Here is a 17,295-nt window from a genome sequence, read left to right as displayed (position 1 = left end):
AATGATGGAGGTCATGTGTTGTAAAAAATAAGATGGAAAACGGCTCCAAGTTCGCAGTACATAAAACAAGGTTTAACGCAACTTTACAACCATGGTCCACGCCCAACCGATGAAGACCAAGAATCAGACGATATTCAGGAATAATATCCACGCAGGAGCCAACGGGTGACACGTCTTAAAAAAGTGACGAGCCTTGACACGGCGGCCTGGATTGACCGCGCGCCCGATCCAGACGGCCTCTAGGCGAGTTTCGAAACCATTTCACGTGTGAAACTTCGGTCTGTACCGCAGTATTAGTCGTTAAGCCAAAGGCGGATAAATTAGGAAAGCTGGATGGGCTTGGAGGAAAGCTTGGAAAGGTGGTTTGGGGAGAGTGCAATTTTTGCAATGTATTTTTGAGCTCTCTTCCTCCAAAAAAACATGAGCGGCAATCAAGCTTTCACACAGGATTTCTTGTTTACAATTAAAGGGGGGGGGGGGGGGGGGGCACGATCACCACTGACTTTTTCTTCTCCATCCCCTTTGAATCCTCCCGAGCGTTGAGCAGACCCACGGCACTGCAGCTGAGTTTTTTAACGAGCAGAATCTGCTTCAAAGCATTTTTGTTACGGAAGTTCCAGCCAGCTTTTGTCATGTTTGAACGCGCGTTTTATTGCGGGATTTTAGTTCAACGAGAAATTTGACCCTGGCCGTCGACCTTTCAACGTCGCCCCATGAAATGCAACCCGCACTATGAGAAAAAGTAATGCTCTTCTTGTGTCATTGCCAACGCTATTGAACTAGCATTGCAGTTACAAACGGTGTTACAGCTACGGCTGTAATAAAGGAAACTGCAGCCATGTCCGCGAATGTCCCCTGACTTTTGCCGACCTCATCCTCCTTCTATTATGTCCAGCCAATTCCTTTCAAAATGGTCTATAAGATTTCTACAGACTTATCATAGATTCTGTCTGCCTATAGACCTCCTTCACCCCGCGACGTCACGAAGATGTGGTGGCACTGATGTCAGCAGCGACTTTCGCATGGTAGGCAAAACAGGTTCCGCCTGCCCGTGCCTACCGCATCTGCCGCCGCTACCGGCGGCTGCATCATGCCTGCGCACTGCAGAAGCAGCATGTATTGACCAGCTGCGTCACTGTTTGATCCGCGTAGTAGCATAAAAGAAAATTTAAACTAGCCCCGATAGGTTTCTCGCAGCTAAATACCGCGTTAGGCAACTGGCTAACAGGGAATGGGCCGCGGTAGTAAAACGCGAAGTCCGGGAGTCAATCGGCTCTGCCAGCTTACTGCGTCCATTCACCTTAACATCAGCATAGTACGCTTATAACTGCGCAAAGAATAAAAAGCACATATGTAGCGGCACACGTATTGATCACTTTGAGCCTTGCGTCATGCGGGGGGTTGAAACGATGGATCATTTCATCATCTCCTGCCGGCGGTTTGCACGGCAGAGAATTCAGTTTGTATTAGGGCTGCCGTTTACTCTTCCCGTCCTCCTCTCCCTCGGTGCAGCCGTCAAAGGGCATGCCATTGGGCAGGTGTGTCAGCTTCTTCACAAGTATATCATTGAAACCAGGAGATTTTATGCGAAGCATAATAGGGACACTACTTAGCTCAACCATAGCCCAGCCTGGCGCGGCCGCGACCACCAAGGCTAACTCCCGCTCCTCCCGCTAGGGGCGCTGCAGCCGAGCACGTGGTCTGACGTCACGCCAGCTGAGGAGAGACGGGGCTCAACTCGCGCGGTCGCCGCGCAGCCGCGACCACCAAGGCTAACTCCCGCTCCTCCCGCTAGGGGGCGATTGTCGTCGCAGCATTGTATAAAAGAGCCCCGCTCCTCACGCCTAGGCAGTCATACAGCATTACCAAGCATAAACCAAGTGTATCCAAGCATTACCAAGTATAACCAAGTGTCACCAGGCTATACCCTTTCACAAATCTATTATGCTTCGCATCCTAGGCTTAAGCTTAGCTAAGCCAGGCCATTTTTTTTGTTGACCTCTCGATGCCTTTACTCTCCTCTCAAAATTATTTTCGATCTAAAAAACATAAAATCGGGATCTCGAAAAAAACACTTCCATTGTCATTTAAAATAGAGATGGACAGGAATTTTTAATGCAAGGAAAGGTAGCCCAGGGTAACACGTCCCTGGCCTATGACCCCACACGAAGGGGTGGACAGAAATAGGGAGAGGGTGAAGATTAGAGATGATATTGACAGGATAGAGTAAGCTGTAGAGAGGACGTAATTACAAATTCACTGCACCTTGGGGAATTCCATTTAAACTCGTCGCAGTGAAACAGTAAGCTGCAGACCCGATGCCAAAAGCCAAAGTCCTCATGCATACAACCGGCTCCAAATATCGGCGCGTCTTCACAGGCAGTTAAAAAACAACCCCGTTGTCGCTCTACCCGCCGAAGCTGTACAACTTGTTTCCGGGCCTCAAAGAATGCAGCACATGCAGCGTGCCTCATCCGAGTATTGTGCCAAGCTTCCGAACGGCCAGTCATTCGTAGTTTGGCGAGGGAGACAGACCTCTGCGCGCGGCGCTTGAGCACGCCACAGGCGTGTCAAGCATTATTATTTAAAGCCGCGGAAAGAGCGCCAACTATTGCCGAGGCGCTGACGTGACAAGAATGGCAAAAAAAAAAGAAATTTGCATGCATGAATCCTTTTCGCAGGCGCATCTCCCAGCACCTCTAATTTTTTTTCCTCATTCTTGCTGCCATGCGAGACAGGAGCTGGTGATTTCTTTGCTGCGTAAGCAGGGAGATAAAATGTTCACTTGTCTGCCGGTCGATCTTGGCAGGCAGCAAATGCGAAACGACGCGCTGACCAAGCTGAAAAAGAACAGCGCAGCAGCTTGTTGCGTTTGCGGCCTTCAACTTCTCTACACTGAAACCGGGTTTTTAATTTATGCGAGTGTATAATATTCCGAGAGCACAGATGCGATCGCGGAAGGCGGAACAAGCCTACCGATCATACGCGCCGCAAAATGAGATTCATGCGCAAGCTGCTTTTCCGCGCGCTCGCATGACAATGCGATTGTGCTGAGAAGTGAATCAGTCGCCACATCTATTCCCCTCTACTCAAAATCAGTTCTTCTTTAGTCTCCTTTTCACGCTTATGCGAAACATTGATCGATCGATCGATTGATTGATTGATTGATTGATTGATTGATTGATTGATTGATTGATTGATTGATTGATTGATTGATTGATTGATTGATTGATTGATTGATTGATTGATTGATTGATTGATTGATTGATTAAAGCGCCGTTGTTCCATAGCCGCTATTGTTGTGATCGGCTACTGCTCGCGGCGGGTGAAAGTACTGAATGAAAACAGTCGAATTACACTGGCCCGATACCGCTTTCCACGTACAATTTAGTACGTCGGTACCAATTTTCTTCGTTGCTCTTCGATGTGCATACGCAGATGAAACGCATTCAATCCCGTTGTTCTTATTTATAGGCCGCCTTCCTATCCGTTCTCACAAAAAAATTGGATTCCCCCTTTTTTTTATTTTTCTGTACATTGAGCTCTCTACAAATGTTCAGGCATTAACTTGGTTTTTCTTCTAGACAGGCCAAAGCTTCTTTGTTTTGTATTAGCTGCTGCAAAAGGAAAATGTATCTTTTTGTTTCTACTGGAATTTCAAGCAGGAGTTTTCGCATCCTGAGCCGTCATAACTGTTCTTGCACGTGTCCGCACTATCCAAGCACAGCGCTCCCAAAGTTCAGTTGGCCCCCGACGTAGCAGCGTCGAGCTTCCCTTCGCGCAAGCAGTATTTGTAACGCAAGGGCCTTGGAGCTGCCGCCGTGTATAAGAATGCAGAGGCGAAGTTCAACGAAAAAATACCTGAGGAGACATTTACGCTCCGCCGTAAAGGTATATACGTGATAGCGTTAATGGGTAATTTCAGCGGCCTGGCGTCCTCTTTGTGATCACTTCGCAGACACGGATACTGTTCTTTCTTTTACCACCATATAATACTTATACCCTATCCTTAAAAGCACAATGCGATAGCATTAAGGATCCCTTCCGCGCAAGTACTGCTTCTTTGCCGCTTAGGTCTTGCTATACATGCCCATATATATGCGGAATAGGTCATTGTCTACTGCATTGCACTCACAGATCGCTGGGAGCCATCATGCCACTATTGGTGCAGTGGTGCAGCGGTTTAAGCGATGCGTCACTGCCTCGACAGGTTGCTGTTCAGGTAGAGTTCAGTTTATGGGGTTTTAACGTCCCAAAGCGACCCATGCAGGCTATGAGGGACGCGGTAGTGGTGGGCTCCGGAAATTTAGACCGCCTGGGGTTCTTTAACCAACACCCTCTAAATACTTTCTTCAGGCCTCTCCAGGCCCTCCTTTCCACACGCGCTACGTCACGCCAAGTGTCCGGTCAGGCTGCTCACCAAGCGCGGCTCCGCTCCGCTCGGTTGTCTCCCTCGATGTGCTCGCGCTTGCCCGGGCAAGCACAGACACGAACGCAGTCTTGCAGTGAGCGTCTAGCTGCTGCTTGAGTCTTTCAGCCTGGCGTTGGGTGCATTTCCGTTCGCTCCTCGCACGGCTGTGTCTGTTTCGTGTGGCCGTTTCTTGTGTGGCGTGCGTACCTGTGCTAGCGCACGAATGGGAAACTGATTGCCTGCCGTGTAGCGAGTGCAACTTCGTGAAACATGGGCCGGTGCTGTGTTCCCGGGTGCCGCGGGAACTACCAGAATGGTCCCAAAGTACGTGTTTATTGCTTCCCAAGAGACGAAGTACGAAGAAAAGCCTGGTTGCGAGCCATTCCACGGAAGGATTTCACACCTACAGAGCATTCGAGGGTAAGACTCTGAAATATTGCTTAATAGGCGCTGGTAATTATCTTAGTTGTGAGCTGTCGCTCCCGGAAAGGCATGCTGTCTTTGTAGGCAATGATATCACTTCTTACACTTATGTATGAATTGTCCAGGAAGCATTTAGTTCTGTGGATGTGCATAAGGCTTGTGTAAAAGCTGTGTAAATATGTAAAAGCTGTTCACTATTCAGACTCTTTTTACTTAGTGTTTTAGGCAATGGAGAGTCATGGCGAATGGCCTTGCTTCATTTTCTCGTGCAGGTGTGTGAACTGCACTTCCACGCAGGCGACTTCATTACGACGTTGTCACACCAAGATGAACTGACAGGGAAAATAATAGAGGTGAAGCGTGACAGGCTACAGTTGAAGATTGATGCTGCGCCTTCTGTTTTTCCAAACTGCCCAAAATACTTGTCCTCAACGCCTGGACGGAGTGAATCGCCAGAGACGAAAAAAGCAAGAAGGGAAAACGCTGCTTTGCAGGAGGCTATGAGGAAGTCACTTCAGTCTAATGAGCTTGAACAGAAAAGAAACAAAGTTTCATCTTACGAGGAGTTCAAATCTAAGTTGCCTGGAATCTGCAACACGAAATTCTGGACCGTTTCTGTCGATGAGCAGTGCGTTAGGTTCCTTCTCATCGAGAATGATCCTTCACCTAATGTGAAATGCGCCTTGGTAGTTCTCCCTGATCTGTCACTTTCTGTTTTCTTGAATGGAGTGAAGCTTCTGTCGCTTCCTTCAGGCAGGATTCTGCCAGCTCAAGTATGCGACACCTCCAGCCTGTCCTTGCTGCTAGAAGAACTCGAGATAGGCTTGCATAATATACCTGAGGTGACGAAAGAGTCGAAACATACTAAAGTATTGCAGTTTGTCGGTTCACTGCTTGCAGACCTCATTGAGGACAGTGATACGACGAAAGAACAGTCTTTGCTGAAATTTCTGGTTGAGCAGATAGAGCTTCTCCTCGCGAAACAGCATGTGTATAGCGCAGAGCTGCTGGTATTCGCCAGTATTTTGAATTCAATTTCTCCTCACGCATATCACTTCACAAGAGCTGCATCAAGAATCATTCTGCCCCATCCTTCCACACTGCGCCGTGTTTGCTCAAATTACAAAGCTGACCCTCTTGTGGAGCAAAATCAACCGCACTGTCTCTCCTACATCCGAGAACGAGTCAAATCAATGAAAGACCACGAGAAGACAGTGACCCTGATGATCGATGAGATCCACATAAAACCATACTTCGACTACAAAGGGGGCACAATAGTAGGATCGTCGGTTCATTCAACGGAACCAGCAACAACAGCCCATGTGTTCATGGTACAATCACTCCTTTCTGCAAACAAGGACGTCATTCACATATTACCTGTGAGCAAACTGAGCGCAGAAATTTTGCACGAGCATGCTAAGAACATAATCATTAATGTTGAGAAAATGGGGCTCAAAATTATCGCTGTGATAACGGACAACAATGCTCTGAACCGCAAGATGATGTCGTTATTTGCTACAAGTCCTCAGGTGAGCATTGTCTATCCCCATCCAGCCGATAACGCTCGCCCTCTTTTCTACGTGGTCGATCCTGTGCATCTCTTGAAGTGCATTAGGAACAATTGGATTAACCAGAAAAACCCTGGAACATGCCTCTATTTCCCTGAAATGGACTTGAGTGGAGCAATGCCCGAAGGGCCTCCTCGTATGAAAGCTGCTTCTTTCGCAGCTGTGCGGCAGCTTTATTCTTCAGAGAAGACGTCGCTTGTGAAGGCTGCTTACAGACTGAACGCAAAAGCCGTGAATCCAACCTCAATGGAGCGGCAAAATGTAAAGCTCGCTCTCGACGTCATTAATCAGTTTGTTTCAAATGCCCTCAGGACACATGGTTCCGCGTTCAAGATTCCTCAAGCTGAGTCGACTGCTCTTTTCATTGACGTTATCCTCACATGGTGGCAAATAGTCAATGTTAAGACCCCTTGCAAAGGCCAGAGGCTAAGGGACAGCATGCAAGACCCTGTAAGGTCTGTTGATGACACACAGTTAGCTTTCCTGAGCGGCGTTGTGGACTGGTTGGACGCTTGGGCAAGAATAAACATCACCAGTGGCTCGCTGACGAAAGAGACTCACAGTGCTTTGCGACTGACATGCTATTCTCTGGTAGAACTCTCGCGCTACTGCTTAGAAGAACTTCACTTCAAGTACGTACTGCTGGGCAAATTTCAGACGGATGCGCTAGAAGACCGGTTCGGCCGTTACCGCCAGCTGGCAGGATCACAGTACCACATTTCCGTGCGTCAGCTCTACGAATGTGAGAAGAAGCTTCGTCTTCAAAAACTTTTGACATTTCCACGCGAGGAAACAGAGTTTGAAGACGTAAGTGAGGATCTTGTCCCATGCAACTTTTCTGTGGCTGTCAGCGACGACGATATTACACACGCCCACTCTGACATGGATGCTATTGTCTACATTGCAGGATACGCTGCTCATGCTGCTTTAAAGAAGCTTTCATGTTCTGCTTGCTTCAGCACATTGGTGATTGAAAATCGAGAGATCGAAGCGGAAAATACTGCCATGATAGCTAACCTGTCGAGAGGAGGGCTGAAGTTTCCCCAGCCATGCACAGTTCACATGGTACTGATGACTAAACTAGTTGCAGAGAAGTTGTCTTTTGGAGCAACCGCGGAAGATTTTCTCTCCTGTAGAAATCAACGTGGTGTCGTGATTTCACAGACGATTTCCCTCCTGGACGAACACGACATTGAGACATGTGAAAATGGCCACACTGCACAAACTCTCCTGCGCTTGGTAGTACGCGTTGCAACCAACGTTGTTCTAAACAACTTTTGCAAACTAAGAAATGATGCCATACAAGACAATGCGCAGCAGAAGGCCGCAGCCCGGAAAGCAGCAACGCTTAAGAAGAAGTAAGTTTTATTCCCAAGCAATAAAAATGCTTTGCGCACACTTCATTGCTGGTGTCTCGTCGTTTTTTATTGTAAGGGTCAGATTAGCTGTACAAATACTCAACAGCGCAACATTATTGTGAGTGTCATTATTGCTGTGTGTGAAAGCTTTAAGCAAAACACAATACAGAATAAAACTAACACAATGCGCAGTAGACGGTGTTTTTTTTTTCAATGTTCACGAACTTCTACTTTAACAACTAGATATACGCATGTGCGGTCTGTGCGGATGGATTTTACCGCACGGCAGACATCATGTACGTGATAGAACCTAATAATTAGATGATTAATTGAAATTAACTAATCAATTTTTTATTATAATGACCAATATTGCGAAATTGGCGGCCGTATGCTAAATTGTTTATTATAAAAAACTGTATTAGCAGCTCGAACTTTCTTGACAATAAGGTGTTCTGCAATAAAAAAAATATATAAAGCAGATAAAATGATAGCCTAAGGCGCGCACAAACTAGCGAATTTCTTTTCTGCAGCAACGACAAAAATGAAAATGAAGGAATCACTTATAAGGCAGCTACGTACGGCAGTACCCGAATAGTGCAGACGGGCGCGGCGCGCTGAAATCGCGGAGCGCGGGGCCTGCACGGTCCCTTGGCGTGACGTCACGCGGCCGGTGGAGAGGCCTTAGCATTGAGAGGGTGTTGCTTTAACGCGCACTGACATCGCACAGTACACGGGCCTCTAGAATTCTGCCTCCATCGAAATTCGACCAGCGCGGCCGGGATCGAAGCAGAGTCTTTCGGGTCAGCAGCCGAGCACCATGACTACTGCGCCACCGAGACAGCAGATACAGCCGCCGCGGCACCGTTGTGCCATGGGGCACCCGCGTCTGTGTTGTCGTTTTTGTTCCTCGTTCTCCTGTCGCGTGTCATTCGCGCAGTCCTAACCTTTTTTCTGCCACGGGATTTTTCGCACTCGATGACGACGACGCCGGATTCCCTGCAGAATCTGCAATATAAATAGTCACCGCCTGGTTATGGCCAATCCCCCTTGTGGGTATGTGACATTTTGTGAGGGGAACAACAACAACGGAATAGCAGTGCAGAGACTATACAAACGATGCGGAACTTGTGCGCTCGCGGAGACCAGCAACACGCCCGAGAAGGGGGGGGGGGGGGGGGGTGAACGCGTCCAGCTGAAGAGTAACGCGGCCGAATAGAGGGAATCCTGACAAGGAACCCTGCGCCATTTCGCGACTATAGTCAGCAAATGTCACGGCGCGAAAAAAGGCGGGGCCAAGCAACTATGGCCGTGACCTCGGGGCTTTCGATCGGAAAAACTGCATACGGCTGTTCGAATGCCTCTGATAAAACATTTCGAGCGCTTTGCATAGAAAGATTAATTGCGGCCGGGGTGCTGCCATAACGGTTATTTCCCTTCGATCGCGCCCCATTTAATTGCGCCGGCCGACCGCACACTCGCAGATCTCAACGATAGCGGCAATGTTTGAACCGACGGCAGAAATGCCGAGCGTAAAAAACAAAGTGCAGTTGAATCGAAATAAAACAGCTAGTCGCATTATTTCCACCCAAGGCTGGCATGGCACAAACTCGGTCACAGGTAAGAAAAGCTGTGAATAGGCGTTCACAGTGCGGTGGTCAATCAGAGGCAACCGCTGGTCGATCGTGAACATATAGGTCACGTGTGCAGAGAGGGCCAAGGCCACTTGTGCCGTGTTATGATATACGGTGCTTAGAAGGTCTAGTTGTCGGAAAGTCGGCTCCTTGTTGCCAAGACAATTTTTTCGCGAAGAGTGCACACTCATGTGGACACTGAACGAGCGAGCTGAGGGGCCAGCTGGTTGCGAAAAAACACAGCGCAACAAACTACGACACAGAGTGGCACAAAAGGAACACACGAGCGCTGAGTACCAATTGTATTTTTACCAATTATATAGTGGAAAACGAGACGGTATATAGACTGAGGGAAGGCTGCGTAGTCGCCGGATTTCAGTGCAGTCATGTCAATAAATAAAACATGAATTTTAAAGGAATAAAAGCTGTGAGGTACAAAGGGCCGCCACGGAAAAGAAAAGCACGTGAAACCAGTAAAACCAGTAAGTAGAGCGAAAAAATGGCCAAAAAGGGCGGGGTAAAATAAAATAAAGACAACAAAGCATTAGTGATTAAAAACTGCTTACGAAGGGTAGAATGAGGACTGATAGAGTACCGGTACTGACTGAAACCAAAGCCTCACGAGGCACGTGACCGCAGTCACAGCGCATGCTAGCCGGGATTCCAGCTGTCCCTTGGACAGAGCTTACACACTAATTCGAGGGCTTGATTGTCTGCCTGGTTATTCTATCTTCTCCCGTCCCGGTAAAGACACATCCGTCGAAAGCTGGAGTGCCAACCTTAATCTCACATTCCTTACAGTGCATGGCAAAGTGGCTGGAAATTAGTGTTGTTAATGTTGGTCGTGTGCGTCGCACCTCTTGTGTCACTCCTTGTCATTGCGCCATGTTTTCACAGCACACTGAACTGTATGCGCCCATCTTGCCAGACTTCTCTTCACAACAAACAATGATTCTTAACCTTCGATATCATTGCCTTCTTATTGCCCCTAATCAGTAAAGTCGTGGGAAAACGTAGAATCGCTGCTTATGTTGGGCTGTCACACTGGACCAAGACAACAGCTCAGCATAACTAACGACCTCTGATTCCACACAGTAGCTTCTAAACTGAGACAGCGACTGTCTATCCAAAGGCTTTTTTGCCAACATCCTTTATGTAATTCCACGAAATATAGACAGGCCACCCACGTTGCTTGCCTTTTTTTATACAACACCTGTACATTTAATGCACAGGGGCATTGGTCTGACCCCTCTCGAGAAGGCTTTCCGAGAGTTCAGGCGCTGAAGCTCAACATCTGCAAGCAACCTAAGTACGATTCAGGGTCTGCATCGACGAAGTTTTTGTAATCATTTAAAATAAAACTTCAGGTTGGGTCTTGCCTGTCTGCCTACCGTTATAGGCCAGCGCAAGCGTGTCAGCCGATTACGAGTCGAGCTTGCATGGAGAGATCTGCGCGTTTGACTCCCACGTTTCTCCATTGCCATGCGAGATCTAATCGGAAAAGCCCGTTTCTTGCCGGACGACTGCCTATAACCCTGCATTAGTCGAACCTTCATTGATACCGTTACCATCTCTTAATCCGGCAATGAAATTTTGGATCCCGCGTGGAACTCCGCGGCCTCATGCATGCTTGATGCATAGACTTCGTTTAGACATCGCTTTCACGCGAAAGCACTTACATTTAATTGGACTAGCGGACAGCCCGGACTGTTCCACTTAAGGTATAACCGAGACTGTAGAGCATGTCCTATTGGTGTGCCCAGTACATGCGCGTGAAAGAGTAACGTTGGCCGCTTTTCTGAAGCGTTTACACAGCAGGTCAACTTCGGAGGACTTAGTGCTAGGCTCTTGGCCGCAGAGCTGGAAAGCAGTCCAGGCAGTGCGGGCGTTTCGTGATCGACAAGCGCCTCGACTCGCGGTTATGATGCCATCAAATGTGCGTGCACATATTCTCACCTCTCCTCCTCTTCCCCTTCCCCTGCAGACTAGCAGCAGGCCAGATATCCATCTTTCCGACCAACCTCCTCGCCTTCTTTTCCATTAAACTTTATATATATATATATATATATATATATATATATATATATATATATATATATATATATATATATATATATATATATATATATATATATATATATAGAGAGAGAGAGAGAGAGAGAGAGAGAGAGAAAGATAAACGTATTTTTTGGTTGCTAGAGGCAAAAATTCAAAGTTGAAAACGCTTCAAATAAATCTATGGCTAAATTAAGCGTTTTCAACTATATATATATATATATATATATATATATATATATATATATATATATATATATATATATATATATATATATATATATATATATATATATATATATATATATATATATATATATATATATATATATATATAGAGAGAGAGAGAGAGAGAGAGAGAGAGAGAGAGAGAAAGGAAATGAGGAGCTCGTTTGACAAACGTATGAAGTTAACAGCCACCGAAACCAAGGTGCATAGGGGAATGTTTCCATTTTTCTTATTTATAGTGGCAATCAATGGGAGAATAATACTTAGATTAATAAATCGCTTAAAGAAAATTACTTATAAAGCAGCAGAAAAAACAACCATGCCGCCGGTGGGATCCGAACCCACGACCTCCGAATATCGCATCCGGTGCTCTTACCAACTGAGCTACGGCGACGGCTGTCTGCTGCTTTCGTGGGTATTTGTGTTTTGAGTGTAAGTGAACCTTGAGAGTGTTCACCAGCGCCACTGTTGATTTCTTTAATATGTTTGTCAAACGAGCCCCTCATTTCACTTGCCTTGTCTGTATATATATATATATATATATATATATATATATATATATATATATATAGCTCCACCTCGCTGCCCAATCGCCTGATATTGTATGAAGGCATTAAAGGCATAAATGCTCCTTCCTCTGTTCGCAATATAAGGCGACTCCTCGGTACCGAGGTGGGCCTGCAATGAACGTTTTTCCTAGAACTCGCGTCCCGGAAACTTTTGTCCCCAGTAGTACGTATAGTGAATGACAGGATAAGTTTAGTGATTAAAATGCAAAAATTTTGGAGCAGATGGTCGTAATCGACTTCCTGTTCCAGCGACTCCATGGGCATAACTGTGCTCAATATGAGGCCAGCGTTGTCTATGAGGGATGTCACAGTGGAGAGCTTCGAATTAATTAGCAACACACTCTCACGCTGTGCATTTCACATCGTCTCCTTCATCAACTAATAGAGCTATCAAACTAACATTCGCGCTTTGAGCTATGTGGCGGTAGCGCTGCACGCGTTGGCGTGCATGGACATCGTTGTGGCAGAAACATGGCACTAGAGCAATGCGCGTTGTCCCTGACAAAGTTGCTGCAGAAACGCGCCAGTGGAGCACAGGACGCTGGCGTACATTCGGTACATTGGCACTGGCGATGAATTAGCAGACGACGCTCATAGCTGGCTCCCTGGGCCAGCGGACACCTCAATCGCGCTTTCAGGTACGTGGCGGTGGTGTTCTCCTACTAGAAACTGTGCTTTCGCGCAATATTTCGTGCTTAGCAGTGCTAAACCGCCAGGCAACTTTTTGCGTTTCGTCTCCGTCGAAATGCGGCGGCCGTGACTTAGATGCGTTCCCGCGACCTTGGGCACCACAGTTCAAGTCACTCTGTACCAGTAGTGGGTAAAAGAAAGTCATTCCTGTGCATAACGCGTGGGTGAGGGTGAGTGTGCGAATGTCAACCCAGGCGACCGTACACACTACCGCAATGAGAACAACAAGGAGCGCTGGATGAGGACAGCTTCAGTTCAGGCAATTTGTAATACCGTGAAACACCAATGTGAAAACATAAATGAGAAGGAAAAAACAGGAAGGAACTAATCGATCGACTCAAAATAATGGCACAGTTTGGCGACGCTGTCTTCCAGAAATCAATTTGCCGTTTCTGGGTTCTCTCCCCAACGAGACGTTTGTGTTTTCTTTGTTTTTGTAGCGGGAGCTACACTATGCTACATGTCGAGCATTTCGCGGTACATGGGAGAGCCAAGTTGTGCGCATGCGCCGTTACCATGGCAACCGAAGAGGGCAAAGTGCGGCGTGCGCGTTTCGCCGTCGCCGCCGTCGCGCGTTCGCTCCACCGTCAAAGCCGAGCGTGAAGTCACGCGGATGAGCAGTTGTGCGCATGCGCTGATACCATGGTAACCAGAGAGACCCCACAGCTGCGCCGCGTTCTTCGTCGCCGCCTCACCACACGCCGTTCCATCACCCCAACCGCACGTCGCATGCGCAGCATTGCGTAGTAAAAGGCGCAGATGTAGTGGGCGTCTGTATCACCCCTTTTGACATGCATGCAGAGAAGGAGAGTGCAGCCGCTGCTAAAGGGCGGTATAGACAAGAGGAGATTAACTCTTCCCATCCTGAGGTTGTCGCCTGGCAGCTGGCTTGAACCAAATAAGAACGCTGGAGTCTATATACATGTACGTGAAACAAGGTACCACCGCTGTCAGAGATCTCCCTGCGATCATGATGAATAATGGTGATGCCTGCAGTGTTCGGCTTCTGGAAAGCGGCATTATCATCCAAGGAGTCTACGTGGCACCGGGAACATCTGTCAAGCAGACGATTGACGTGGTTGCCACTTGCATACCAGCCTACGGCACAGTTTCACAGTTGTGTGTGACTTTGGGTGATTTCAACAGGAAACAGGACTCTCTTAGTCAGTGTATGAACGAAAAGTGTGACTTTAATTTAGCTTCGGACCCTCACGTTCAGACTATATACTCAATGGGGAACTAGCTACTATAGAGCTTGCATACTAAATAGGCTCTACCAAATCGAATACTGTATCGACAAAATTGAGAACCGCTGCATGCAACTTCACAGATCATCGGGCAGTCTTCGTCTCTGTCAAGCAAAATGAATAAAAGATGTGTATACTTAATGTCTCTCATTGCTAAACATACAGTGACCACAAGAAGCTCAGCCAGGGAAACGTACCTCTCGCTACGTATATCCTGGCGTAGCCGAGCCAAGCCACTGCCAATTTTTTTGGCACAGTGCAGGTTAACGCGACCGCACCAGCAGCCTAAGTAAGAAGAAAGACCACTCCCGCTGCCCTGAATACATCCAATCTTGTCCCATCGTGAGCACCTTCCATTTTCATGCATCTTTCTGCTACGCTTTAATGGGAGTTCTGTTGGGCAGTACATTTATAACCAGTCGCGTAGCCGAGACCCATGCATGGCGAGCGACGCACACGCACGGCTCCTCTGTGTCCTCTTCTTTCGACCTCACACCCACGCCCTTATCCTTGCAAGAAACCGCGTAAATGGTCCAGTGGCATGGCAACTTCTACACAACAGCCTAAACTGCAGCAGTGAACGTCCATGTTATTAATATGAAACTCGCGCGCCCGAAATGATATGCTCTTAACGCATGTCATGGGCGACCTTCGCTGCGTCCAAGACCCTGGAAAAAAAGAAAAACAAAACAGCCGGCCACACAAAAATATCAAGGATACACTGCCGTGTTACCGCGCGCCGCCCGCAAAGCGGGGCTCGCACCGATTATACCGCGTGAACCTCCTTCCATTCAACCACTCCGGGGGTCTTATTACACGCACGCCATGAGAGGAGGCCGCGCAGCAAAAGAGAAGGGCGCGAACAAAGAAAAGAAGCAAAAAACACGCAGGATAGGGGTAGACGTACTCACGAAGTGCCATGAGGTTGACGCCTAATGGTCATCAGCGCCGGCCGCCAGAATAACCCTTGCCAGCCTCAAGAAGGCAGCGCCTGCAGCTATGCTGACAGCACTGCACATACACGCACGGCGCTCGAGAGACTGTCTTTCTGTCTGCGCTCCCAAGAACGCGAGACAATGCACCGCGGCCGTTAAGAATGCATTACCGCTGTTTCCCAGATCGTCGCGCACCAGGCCCCGCACATAGCCGCGCGAGCGAAACGCTAAGGTTAATCGAGGGGACTTGTCGGCGACTTCGCTCCAGAGATGCGTTTCCTTTTGTGTGTGTGTGTGTTCCCTTCTCTCGTTACTCTCCCTCCTTGCATCTGCCGTTCACTGCTCCTTATTGGCCGCAATGCATGCGTAAGCACTGCCAAGGCGCGCATATGGTCGCGCGTCGTCTGCTGCGCGGAGCATGCTGCCGCGAGTGGACAATGGCTCCTCGCTCTGCACAAAAGGGGGCGCGACGCTATTGTTGGCTGCTAGGGCACACCTTGAACTATGCCGCCGCCGCTCTAAGAGAATCGGCGAGCTCCAGGGTGCAACGCGTGTCCGAGGCTTGTTGATGCGCTCTGTCCCTTCACTGCTCTTCTTTTTTTCTTCTGCAGCTGTATTCCTTGCGCAGCGTCCCTTCAGATAGCGGCAGCTGCGCTATGTGCTAAGCCTGATACATCGTCATCCCCGCTGTAATGATCCCTCTCCTGTTCCTATCTCCGGTGCGCATGTCCGGCGACCGATACGTCGAGGCGTGGAAAAAAGGCTGAATATTTATTTTCACTTAATTTTCTGAGCGCTGCGAAGACTTCCAACTTCACCGGAGCAACGCAGGTCGAACTTCATGCAACAATTGCGCTTTATTGCGCTAAAGTCACATCAAAAGACCTTGGCCACAACTCAAAGGCCTTACAACGAGCTAAGGACGAACTGAAGTTTGTCTATATTGGTTGACTACTGGGTTCTAATGTACAAGAGGCTATAATCGATGAAAACGGAGCTTTTATAAGCTATAAACGACAGAAAATTGAAAGACAGGTATTGCCACCAGACGCCGTTTCCACGTGCGCTGAGGTCAAGTGCAGTTTATTTTGTTCACAGGTATCTGAGGATAGGCCAATCCGCTCGCCCCTTTCTTGATGCGATCACGGATTATTCGACCCGCAAGACGTCGTCATTTATGTCACGCATTTGAAAAGAGCTAAAGGAAAAAAGACCGGAATGTCAAACCAAAATTTTCCGCAATAAATGTTGCCGCCGAACTACCATATTTTACAAAGCCCAGTATACTTGGGAGCAGTAGTCCTCAGTGTCCTATCGAAGACTTCGTCATTGTTAACATTAGGGCAACATGCGATACCTACTACCGAGCTTGCATCCTTACTAGGCGTCATTTCGATTCTAATCTTGAATTTCACAGTCACAGCAACCACCTTAACAACTCTCCATTTGGCATTGGTGGGTTGATCAAAGTGGGCCGTTCTTTTCTTCAACCGCATTAATCAATCTTCTCCATAAGGCCTTTATCTGAGGGCATATAGAAACCATAGAATGATACCTTGGCGTAATAATTATCATTGCCACCTATCACAAGAACAGTACATCCTACAGCAAGTGATTCGCAATATTGCGAACGGCCACTTCATGACAACGCTTTGATCCCGCTTTGTGAACTTACACTGTATCTTGTTCCCATATCAACATAAGTGTAGCGCATAATGACGACTCCACTTGTATGTCCTGGGGAAATCTTTGCTTTCCTGTTTCACCCCCCCCCCCCCCCAACCCCCAACTCAATTTTTTTTTCATTTTCGCGCGCTTCTCGTTATTTAATGCTTGCTCACTGGTTTTGTTTCGCTGCCTTAGTGTAAGCTTTTGTTGCAGTTAACCATCGAGGGTCCTGTCAGAGTATTTGCATATTGAGACTGCAGTCTGTACTATGTCATCCCTATTGTGACTGCTTGTTGCGGAATAAATCTTTCTTCTCCTCAAAGCCACCGTGTCCCAATTCAAGTTTCCCAGTTATAAAAATGTACAAAAGTTGGAATTTCGTTCCCCTTTTTTATTAAACCCCTCCCATGCTTCCATGCAACATAACCTCGCGATGTTCTCCATACGAAAGAACTTCGTGGACACGCACCGCCATTGCCACACTGTGATACTCTGGGACAACCCCCCAAAGT

At 47.7% G+C, this 17,295-nt stretch overlaps 1 protein-coding gene across 4 annotated transcripts in view; it reads right to left on the bottom strand.

Moving 5' to 3' along the window:
• Positions 1 to 17,295, bottom strand: part of LOC144120445 (solute carrier family 13 member 2-like) — a 99,277-nt gene that overhangs the window by 56,429 nt on the left and 25,553 nt on the right. The window contains exon 1 of one of the 4 annotated variants that reach the window (XM_077652839.1): positions 15,092 to 15,370. The exons of 2 other annotated variants lie outside the window; for them this stretch is intronic. In XM_077652839.1, coding sequence (XP_077508965.1) covers positions 15,092 to 15,123 — 32 coding nt within the window. In that variant the 5' untranslated portion in view covers positions 15,124 to 15,370. Of the gene's footprint in view, positions 1 to 15,087; positions 15,371 to 17,295 lie in introns of those variants that run through there. One more of the 4 variants, XM_077652841.1, reaches the window with a different exon arrangement.

The sequence above is a fragment of the Amblyomma americanum genome, chromosome 2 (assembly GCF_052857255.1).
Source record: "Amblyomma americanum isolate KBUSLIRL-KWMA chromosome 2, ASM5285725v1, whole genome shotgun sequence".
Classification (NCBI taxonomy): domain Eukaryota; kingdom Metazoa; phylum Arthropoda; class Arachnida; order Ixodida; family Ixodidae; genus Amblyomma; species Amblyomma americanum.
Note: the sequence above shows the minus strand (reverse complement) of the source record. Positions and strands in the feature narration are given on the sequence as shown.